Source organism: Lissotriton helveticus, chromosome 8, assembly GCF_964261635.1.
Source record: "Lissotriton helveticus chromosome 8, aLisHel1.1, whole genome shotgun sequence".
Lineage (NCBI taxonomy): Eukaryota > Metazoa > Chordata > Amphibia > Caudata > Salamandridae > Lissotriton > Lissotriton helveticus.
In genome coordinates, this window is record NC_136069.1 from 1,618,972,935 (window position 1) to 1,618,984,681 (window position 11,747).

The 11,747-nt window shown below is 42.2% G+C and overlaps 1 protein-coding gene across 1 annotated transcript in view; it reads left to right on the forward strand.

Moving 5' to 3' along the window:
* The window catches only part of LOC144774006 (olfactory receptor 52K2-like), a 35,459-nt gene extending 25,304 nt beyond the window's left edge, over positions 1 to 10,155 (forward strand). Inside the window, exon 2 of the mRNA XM_078659049.1 lies at positions 9,162 to 10,155. Within this exon, the coding sequence (XP_078515175.1) occupies positions 9,162 to 10,155 (994 nt within the window). The remainder of the gene's footprint in view (positions 1 to 9,161) is intronic.
* The last annotated feature ends 1,592 nt before the right edge of the window (positions 10,156 to 11,747 follow it).

An 11,747-nucleotide genomic window follows, 5' to 3' on the forward strand; every position in this document is an offset into this window, starting at 1 on the left:
AGTGTTGCAAAGGATTGTGGTTAGTGAATGGGGTGGCTTTATACTCAGCTGTGTGGGTGTGTCCAAGTGGATTTTGGGTGTCAGGTGTGTTGTGGGAGTTGTCCTGTTTTTTTAATTTTTTTATTTATTTGTTTTATTTGTATGTGTGTTATGTATTTGGGGGCTGATTTTATTTGTGCAATGTTTAACATCACTGCGGTGTTTTGGCATTTATCCGCCATGTTTTTCATGTCCCGTCCACTGCGGTGTCTATGCTGCAGCTCTTCCGCTATTTTTCCCATTCACTCCTGTGTGCGACCGCGGCGGTCAGTAACAGCGGTTCCGGCCACGACACCCTCGGGGTTATCCTAATTTCCCATGCGGTGTGTCCACTGTCCTTGCGGCGGCTTGTTGCTTTTCCGCTGCTTTTCAGACCGCCGCGGTCAGTTTTTAGCCATCACCGACCGCGTCGGACGGTTTTGCTTGGCCCGCTACCACCGCAGTCGGTCTTTTGTGGCGGTTGATCCTAATGTGCCTGTCGGTGTTTCCGCGGTGCAGGCGGGCGGTTGGTTTACGCCTCCATGCGGTCGGGGTGGTTTTCCGCACGCTATCTCTCTGTGCCTAAAAAATGTATATCTACATTTATATTGCAACTGGTGCTTATGTGAAGTGCTCCAATATCTATGAGTTGATTTGTGGTAAATAATAAACTACAATTATTTAATAATGAGGCTGTGTTGGTGTGCCTAATTCAAAATTACATATTACATATTGTAAATCCCATTAGTGCATTTGGGAGCCTAGCAATAGACTATGCATATACCTCATATTGTGCTCACTGAGGGAAGGGAGGCACTTGGAGTTGGACTGGTAATACATCAGCAAATGTTGACAAAGATAGATGCAGTGGGAAAATGTTGAAAAGAGTACCTGGTGCATGCACACTGGGCTTTGAACAGCACACCACAAGCTCACTCAGACCTCGAATTCAAATGTCGATTTTGCAGGTGGTGCCACTGATATATCCATCTAGACACTGATGACAGTGACAGAACGAAGGGTCCATTGCTTGTGCATTTTGTGTGCATTGTTCATATGTGCTGTGCCTATGAGTTGCTAACCTGCCCAATCATTTTCCAATCATAGGGTGCACTAAATTGTAATGAGTGTGACATTTTCTTTAACCTTTTAGTTAGTTTTTTTTTCGGTCATGCTTATTTAGATATTGCCAATTCTTATATGTGATACTTGCCATTTGAAAAACATATGTTATGCTCTAGGGAAATCACAGATTTTTGTCCCCTCTAATGTGCAGGTCACCAAGCTTGTTTATTTCCAATGTTGCCATACATTTGTGAATCCACCTGCAATTCTGTGGCAACATTGGAAAAGAAAATGCTGTTAATCCCCAGCGGGGTCCTTGTGGACCCCAAAACCACTTGCCCCCTTTTCTTAATCTTTGATGTTGTTTTGTCGGACTCAGCTGAAGCTGAATCCCAAAATGGCTGGCAATACTTCCTGGTTGAAGTGTTGGCAGCCAATTAAATTTCAGCGGAGGGACTGTCTTTTCCATGGAGGATCTCCACCCCTTGATATACAAATTTTGGTTTCAATTAATATCCCGAAAACAACTGAACAGATTTACACCACACTACCTAAAGGCACTACTCTGGACCGAGATCTAGCTTTTGATCAAATTTGGTGCAGTTCTGTAAAGTGGTTCGGACTGTAGTCTTCTTCAACAACCCTATGGGAATTAACATGGGCAAAACGTTATTTGGGGTCCCCTTTTTCTCGACCCGCTTCACAGATCACCCCAAAACTTTCAAGACAGCAGCTGAAGTGAGTGGCAAATTGTTTTGGAAAATTGGGCGAAGAACCATCGAACGTGCCAAAAATATAGAGAAGTCAAAAAGCGCTTTTCCAATGGAAACTAGGCCCTAACTGTAGCTACCTACTAAAGACTGCCAGTCACTGGATAGTTATAATTAGGTTGGCTTATCCATTGAAAGTGCTTTTTTTGGTTTGCTGATATCTTTGGCCTGGTTTGTCAAATCTTCACAAAATGTTCCAATACTAAAGTTCATCTATCTGAGATGCTTCTTGAAAGATTCAGAATGATCTGTCAAGCAGGGGCCAAAAAAGAAAGGGGTCCATAAAATATAAAATCACCATTCATTTCCCATTTTAAGGCAGGCTACAGCAAAAACTGCTGAATGGAATTATATCAAATTTGGCATGAAACTAGAGCTTGAGCTACAGATTGTGCTTTCTATGAATCGGTGTAAATCCATTTAATAGTATTGAGAAATTTAGGGTAAATCAAAATTGAATATTTAGGCATTTGGGTCCACAAATGTCTTGAGAGACGCTCGCGGGAGCACTGTTGAAAAATGAAGCATTCTGATTGGCCCAAGGATTTTTATGTCCCTTGGGACAGCTCGCTCCTGCGGGAGTTAGACTCCCATGGAGTGATTACTATGATTAACTGCCAGCAACATGAGAAAACCTTTGCTGCCAGCCTTTGCGAGACTCTGGGATTAGGGATTTTGATCTCGGTAGTAATAGTCCCTCCGTGGCTTTGTTAGCGTTTTGACCGCCAACCTACTTGGCAGTCCACCTACCCAATTCAGATGTTGGTGGGTCCTTAGACAAAAGATCACCAGAGTCACGCTGACTCGGCCAGCATTTCTTCCCTGACTCAATGGTGTCAGAGGCAGAAGTGGCTGGAAGCAGTAGTCAGGACATTCCTTTCAGCCAAGTGACCTGTGGAAGGAAGCGCTCCTCGTTTGAGTTGGCCAAATCAAAGGAAATGAGCTACAAACATATCTATTTTCCTGCTTCCAAATTCCATTTTCATCTTAAACCCCATTGTCAAGGTCCCTGCTTAGCGGAGACAATTTGGCCACGATGCCAAACCACTCAATTTTTGCCGGGATAATAGGTATGTTTTTCAATATCTGTCTTACAATGAATCATGTGTTAACATTTGCTGAATCCTTGTATATTTTTGCATTGCTCCTACATGCATTTTATGTGTCATGATTAAGTGTCTATCTTGTAACCTACCGTGGTAAAGTATACACAACTTTATTGACATATAAAAAGATATTTATTTATAGGTGGTGGTTTTGGGTGTTGTGCTTGTGATGGCTGTGGGTGTGCATTCAGTAGTGTGTGTATGTTGTTTGTGTGGCATGCAATATGTAACATCACCTACAACTGTATTAGATGCACACACAATGTATAAGTGTATTGACACATTACAGGTAGTACTTATCAGTCTCCACTCCCCCAAGGATTTACTCCATCACCAAACCACTGCCAGCACAATGGGGACATCTAAATTGACGGCGCAACCCCCAGGCATGATAGCAATGGAGTACTGGCAGCCAGCTGAGGAGTTCGCTGCTGCGACGGAATGCAGTTCATACAGAACACATCTAAATACAATGGACGGGACTCTATCGACTTGATGGTGTACTTGAGACTGCCATGGCAGTGGGATAATGCTATGCCTGCCATCATCTAAATCAGGCCCTTAGTTTATTGTCCTGATCCCGTACAATCCAGTCAGACTCTAAGCAGATTAAGGAATAAATGTCAACTGGGCTGCAATAGATATTTATGAGCCCTGGGGTGCCCACCCCAGAGCTATGTGCCCCCCCCCTCAAAAGGCCCCCACGGAGTCCACTCCCAGAGCTGAAATTTATGAAAATTGGGCTGATTACTGTAAAGAAGGGGGGCATGTGCCCCCCTCCCTTGGCCATTTATGGGCCCTGGATCCTTATCCCCCGGGGCAAGCTCAGAAAATATGCTCCACATGGCTGGGTCTAATAAGTCCATGGGATCCCTTCGTTAAGGGTCAAAATTCTAATAAAATGGGAGGGTGATGTGCAGCGTCCCTCCCTGAACCTTTATAGGCCTGGGGTCCCCATTACGCATGACTTTTATAAATGGTGAGGGGGCATGTGGCCTCCTCCTCGAAGCTTATTAGGCCCCAGGACCCCATGCCTTGGGACCTTGTGTTGTTTTAAAGGAGTGGGGGTTGTGCAGCATTCTTCCTCAAACCTTTATAGACCTAGGGACTCTATCACCTGGGACCATGCCTTATGTAAGTGCTGAGAGGGCAACGTGGCTTCATCCCCAATTTTATTCAGGCTCTGGTGACCCCATCCACCAGAGCCTAATAATAATAAAGGGAGGGGGTATGTAGCTCCCCTTCCTGAGCATCATTATTTCCTGGGGACCCCATACCAGAGGCTCTGTGGTTTCTTTAAGGGGAGGGGCTGCCTGGCACCCGTCCTCAAGCCTTTTCAGGCCCCAGGGGCCCCATCCCCACAGGGTGTGTATTTTTTTAAATGAGATGGAGGGGCCACGCAGCTCCCCTCCTCAAGTCTATTTTGGCTCTGGGGGCCCCATCTCACAGAATCACCACTTTAAATTGGTATGTGCCCTGGTGCCCACCCGGGGGAACCCACCAAGCACATCTTGGGGGCCGTGAGGAGAGCCACAGGACCCACGTCCCTTGCTAGATCTCCACCTGGTGCAGGAGCTGTCATTACTCCAGCCTGAAGGGAGCAGTGATTTATGTTGCTCCCTCCAGGTACTAGCAATATGCCTGCCTGCATCAGTGAGGACAGGGAATCAAATCTCATGTCTGCTCCCAGCTTTCCACCAGCATTTTTAAAAGCTCCCACCCGCTGAGGACAGACTTTGTGGTTCCTCCCGTTTAGTGGGAGATTTGAAGAAGTTCCTGCTAGATGGAAGCAAACACATGTTTCCCTGCCCGCACTGGTGCGGGCAGGGAAACTACTGTGTCCCGGGACACAGCAAGTAAGCCACCACATGGCTCAGTGAGGGGACCCCCCTCCCCTAAAAAATATTTTGAGCCCCAGGGATGGAGTCCCCAGGGCCAAAACACCTTGGACACGGGTCATGCAACATGGCCATGTTATAAATGGTGAATTAGGTACTCTGGTTCTAAGAAACATTGATGAATGAAGGAGCTCTGAATGGCAACATTTTTTGTGAACCAGTAAACAAGCCACTTAATTTCTATGTGTTCACTGTTCATCGGTTAAAATTAAAGACTGGATTCTTTTAACCCGGTGGGTAAAACCTCAGGAAACCTTGTTGTCTCCTGGAATATTGCTGGTCTTGCGGCCAAAATGTCTGATGTAAACTGGGTTACCTACATCAAGCAGTTTTCTATCATTTGTCTGCAAGAGACCTGGGAGCTGGGCTGTAATCTGTTTTTAGAAGGGTATAAGGCCTTCTTTGTGCCGGCCTTGCCTTCATTGCGGGGAAGGCCCAAGGGGGGTCTTGTAGTCTTTGTTTCCATATTGATACCATGCGAAGTACGGAGATTAGAAGCTCAGCACACAGGGGTTATGGGACTAATTCTATCTGGAGGTAATGTTCTTGTGGGACTGGTGAATTTTTACAATGCTGCTTTTGATAGTGCAGGTTTGAATCATATCCATGTTCTTAATTCCTTTGTCTCTAATTTTATGGAAAAAGTGGGCCATAACCTCATGATTTTGGGGGATTTTAATCTGCATCCATGTGTAGATCCATTGCACAAGTGTTTATCAGAAATGACCTGTGCTCGTGCGGACTGTCTGCATATGGAGCACACCATTGAGGGGGAAATGTGTAATGACTTACTGAATGACCTTGACCTCTCTTTGGCTATGTCTTTAAAGGACCCTTCATACCGTTTTGACATCCCTACCTTCAAGGGACATGGAAGGGGTACCTTCATTGACCATATACTTGTCTCGAGGACTATGCAAACTTTTTTAGATTCTTTCTGTATCCTCCCTAGTGAATTTAGTGACCATAATCCTGTCACAATCTGTTTGAACTGTCCATGGGGAAAAAATGTCTTAAGAGTACTGTTCAAGGAAGATTGGGCACAACAGATGGGAGGAGGCGGTTAAAATGGTCAATTGACTCCGCGGATACACTCTATAAAAACATCTCTGAAGGGTGTGCAGAGGACATTGACGTTTGTATTAACAGGGGAGGTGAACCTAAATTGGTTCTAGAGGCTTATCAAAATATCGCGGAGAAGGTGTCAGCGTTCCTATCTGTTCCTAATAAAACCCAGGCTAAAGTAGGACCGAGATGGTTTAGCCATGATTGCACTGTAGCTGCTCGCAAATTGAGGCTTGCTTTGTCAGCTTCCCCGAGGGATCGGGAGGTTGTAAAACTCTGTAGAAAGGAATATAAGGCTATTACTATCTCCCGTAAGGAGCTACTGAAGAAAGAGGCTTGGGAGGAATTGCTTGACCCCTCTACCCTGAATAGCAGCACCAAATTCTGGGCTTTGGTTAAGAAACCTTTCTTGTCCGAGGACCCTGGAGACGGAATTGTCTGCTGTATAACCAAAGAGGAATGGGAAGGCCATTTTAAAAGTTTATATTATTCTGAAAATTCTGGATCTATGGTTGTTGCCCCCTATGACAGGGTTAGCCCTATTATTTTTGACAAAAGTGAGGTCTTGGCAGCCATAATGGGCCTCACTGCTAATAAAGCGCCAGGGCCTGACGGAATACCCCCGGATCTTTACAAGTCTGATCCAGCTATTTGGGCTCCCATTCTGGTCGCCGTATTTAATGCGGCGGCCACAGTGGGTTGTCCAGAATCTTGGGGACTATCAACTATAGTACCTGTATTCAAGAAGGGAGATAGGGGAAGTGCACTTTGCTATCGACCCATATCCCTAATTGATTCAATGGTTAAGATTATGGGGAGAGTTATACTTCAACGCCTAATAAGTTGGTCGAATGAAAACCACATCTTGTCGATTTCTCAATATGGCTTTTGTGAGGGGCGCTCAACCATAACTCAGTGTCTCAACCTGTTCCTTATTCTGAATAAATATACTGTCGTACAGAAGGGAGCAATTCACCTTGCCTTCATGGATCTGTCCTCAGCCTTTGACTGTGTCAACAGGGGGAGGCTGTGGAGGACCATGAAGGACAAGGGAATAGATGGGGGTATTGTGGAGTTCCTTGCGGATCTGCACAATGACACAAGAGCCAACGTGAGGTATTCTTCGACTGGGGAAACCACGGGTTGTTTTCCAATTAATAAAGGTGTACGTCAGGGGTGCATTATGGCCCCTTATCTTTTTAATTTTTATATAAATGACCTGGAGGCTGAATTACAAGAGATAAAATCTGATTGTCCTTGAGCGGGTGCGAGGGGTATTCCTCTGCTTTTATATGCCGATGATGCGGTCTTAATTTCACGAACAGAATTAGGTCTTCAGGCACTTTTGAATGGATTTAATAAATTTATGTCTGATAGGGACCTTACGGTCAACAACTCAAAATCCTTTATAATGCATGTTGGCCGTCAACCTAAAAAGAAGTTCAATTTTAAACTGAATGATGTTTCGATACCCATCACCCAGACGTTTTCTTACCTGGGTGTTCTATTTGATACGAAGCTGTGTTGGGCCCCACATTTGGCCAAGAAGAAGGGGGAAATGTCCAGGGTAAATGCTTCTATCTTCAATTTTGCCTCTAAATTGGGGAAAAAGCCAAATGTGGCTATGATGAAACTATATAACGCTAAATCCATAGCCACCGCAGCATACGGAAGCGAGATATGGGGCTACACAAACGGTGATCAACTTCAAATAGTTGAAAATACATTTTTAAAGCGTCTGTTGTGTGTCCCTGGGAGCACACCGAATTTAGCTGCTCATGAAGAACTTGGCTGTTTGCATTTATCGGACATTGTTGGACTGAAACCACTGCTGTGCTGGGTAAAATTATGGTTAAGTGATGCAATCCCTCTAACCCACTTGATAGTGGAGGATCTTTTATCGCTTGACCACTCAATGTGTGTACCCTGGCTTAAATATCTGAAGTCCCAATTTTTGAAGCTTGGCCGCCTGAACCTGTTTGATAACCCGAGGGATATAGTTAAGGGTGATGTTGCTGCAATTAAGAGAGCTTTTTTCCTGAATCGTAATGCTCTAAGAGATGAAGTTGAGCTCTTGAAACCTAATGTTAGAATGTATATCATGTTGAGAACTTGTGATTCAATGGAATTGTATCTAACATGCTCCTTCACCACCCATGAGAAATTTTTGCTGACCCGCTTCAGGTTTAACATCTTTCATCAGCTTTTAATTAGACCCAAGTCGGACATTTTTAAGAAATCAGCAGCTCCCTGTGGCTGCGACGGGAAGTCTCCACAGGACATGCTGCATTTTATATTTTTATGTACATTTTATGAATATCCCCGAAAGCGGTATCTGGTTACTCTTTTAAAGAAATTAAATTTTAACCAAATCAGACCCGCCCTTATGTACTTACAGCTGCTGTATTCTGACAGTGTCTTCCAGGTGTTAGAATTCTTAAAAATGACTATGAGACTAAGAAATTGTTTGGATGAGTAAATGTGCATTAACTGTAGCTCATGGCACTATTGCACTTTATTCTGTATATTCTGTATATGGACCCTACTTGCACTTTTTTATTCTGACTTTGTCTATGCACTCCTTTTTTAAGATACATTTGAGTTGTATGTAATTTAAGATTGACTTTGTGATTACTGTGATGTTTTATTATGAATTGTCTATTGTGTGTACTTTTGTGGATTGCAATATATCCGAAATAAAGTCAATTTGAATTTGAATTTGAATAAAGACTGGATCAGCAGGCTAAAGAAGCATTCCTTCCAAAATACTATAGAATTATGACTTGTTGACTAATTAGAGGTTACTGCAGCTGGTTCCAAACCATAAATAATTTCAGTGTGTACATACAACGATTAAAAGAAATATAATCATAGTTGTGTTATGCACGTGGGTAATATTTGAAGGACAAAACTTTTTTATCTGAGCTTTATGGTTACAATGTGTTAGTATATACATATATTTTTCAAGGACTACAAACCCAACCCATGTTCCCCAAAGACTGTATTCATCTATTTAGCTGATAATATATAAATTAATATTATTCTCCTAGCAGATTCTTATAGAAATTACATTTTTGCAAAGATCTCATTACTAAATATAAATAATTAATGTACAAATATGTAACAATAACAATCTTTCAGTATCACATTGACTTCAATGGCCTATATATAATCTGTTTTTCTAAAACTTTGGCATGATTCAGAAGTTGTTGAACATTTAGCATTTTCTCTTTTTACAGATCTTTGTCTATGAAGTCATCCATGCCATGGCCCTTCTTGTTTGCCTCAAATGATTCCCACACCCACCCATCCACCTTTGTTCTCCTTGGGATTCCAGGCCTAGAGAATGACTACCTTTGGATCTCAGTGCCTTTCTTGGTGATGTATGTGATAGCACTGCTAGGAAATGGAGCTATGCTTCTCCTCATAGGGATAGACAGAGGGCTTCATTCACCAATGTATTATTTCCTTTGTATGCTAGCCTTCACTGATGCCGTCTTATCCAGTTGCATCATGCCAAAATTGTTGAGCATCTTCTGGTTCGGTTCAATGATTATATATTTTGAAGCTTGTCTATTTCAGATGTTTGTGATTCACACGTTTACATCATTAGAATCAGGGGTGCTCTTGGCCATGGCTTTTGACCGATATGTTGCCATATGTAACCCACTGAGGTATGCAACAATCTTAACTAATCCAATCATATTGAAAATCTACATTGCAAATGTTATCAGGGGTGTTCTCATAGTCATCCCCTGCCCTGCTATGGCGAGCAGGCTTCCATACTGCATGACCAACATCATCCATCATTCATACTGTGATCACATGGCAGTGGTGAAGCTTGCCTGTGTGGATACTACAATAAACAGCACTTATGGTTTAACTGTGGTTCTATTGGTGATTGTGTTTGATGTTATATTCATCACTTTTTCCTACGTTTTGATACTGAGGACAGTTTACAACCTTCCATCAAAGGCAGCACGCATCAAGGCAATCAACACCTGTACTGCCCACATCTGCATTATTCTACTGTTTTATACACTTGGGCTATTCTCCTTTTTGACTCACAGGGTGGGTCACCATGTATCTCCGTATGTTCACATCCTCCTGGCTAACTTCTATCTGCTTATCCCACCAGTGATAAATCCTATTGTGTATGGAATAAAGACAAAGGAGATACAAGAGAAAGCTTTTAAAATATTCTACAAAAATGCCTTGCCAACTTCTTATTAAAGATTACTGCACTTAGTTGAACATTAATACTTGTTTTTGCTACATTTCGGTATTATGTTGTAATGCATCCACTACAAGATTATTTATTTGATTACTGCAACTGTAACTGCAATATTGGCTACAAACTAAAAAACATAAAAAGGTGTTACATTTTTGGCTACTGGCTTGAGCTGCTGACTTTGTAGCCTGTGGACTCCGATACAAATGGTGGTTTCGGGCTTGGCATAACATTGTGTGATTTTGGGCAAATGACTTAATCTCACATAAAATGTATTTGTATTGTCACCACTTGATGTACAGCATCTTGTGGACCACATCCCATATCGTCATGTAATATACATTGCTGCATTGCTTCTTAGGTAGGATAAAGCTATACTAGTACATACAATAATTTCAATTGACTACAGTTCATATTACCATTCTTAGTCTTAATAGTCCTTATTCATAAGATGGCCTAATCACTTTGGTGACCGGCTCCTTGCTGACCTTTACCATGCCCAATCTAAAATGTACTTTGATAAAAACAACTACACCAACAAATCATCCTATACACATAATCATAAGAACTCCTGACAACTCTAGATACAGTCACTCTACAATCCCTTCCTACACATGTGTGCGTTTCCCTTCTTTCACTTGGAGAGCTATCTTCTGGACAAAGAAGTTTGAGGTATGTCAACATGAACTCTCCAAAACCTAAACCAATTTTTTAAAGAAGTTTTTGATATATATTTTTTTCTTATTTTGCAAAACGCACTACTGCTCCAACTGGGGCATCCTAGTGCTGGAAGTATGCTCAGAACACATGTGAAAGTTAGTGTTTGAAGAGACAGGTTTTTATTTGTTTTCTAAAAGTGGCTTTGAAGTCAGAGAGTCATAAATTCAAATGTAAACTACTCCAGTGCAGAATCATCCACACTGTCCGTATAGTTGAAGCAGGCAATTCATTATTGACAAATGTTCTAGGATGGAAGGTTGTGAGCAGGAAAATAGGCTTGAATGAACCATATTACACAAAGGACCTTGTCCAGGCATGGCTTAGTGCACAAAGCAGAGAGTCTTGAAAATGTCCCACTTAGCCTCAGGAAGCCAGTGCAGATCACTACTTTGAGAGGAGATGGTTATATAGGGCCCGATTCACAGAACTAACTTAAGACAAAATCCTAAACTTACTACCATTTTCGTATTCACAGAAGGCACTTACTCATTTTGGTATTCACAGAAGACACTTACTCATTTCGGTATTCACAGAAGTTAGGAGTCCTAACTTTACTACTACTAAACTGAGAAAAATCCAAATTTTAAGACTTTCGGTATTCACAGAAGGCATATAGGAGTCCTAAAGTTAGGAGTCCTAAAGTTAGGAATCCTAACTTTACTACTACTAAATTGAGAAAAATCCTAATTTTAAGACTTTCGGTATTCACAGAAGGCATTTAGGAGTCCTAAAGATAGAACTTCTGTGAATACCAAAATGAGTAAGTGCCTTCTGTGAATACCAACATGGTAGTAAGTTTAGGATTTTGTCTTAAGTTAGTTCTGTGAATCGGGCCCATAGAAAGGAATATTGAGAAGTAGCTGGGTCACGATGT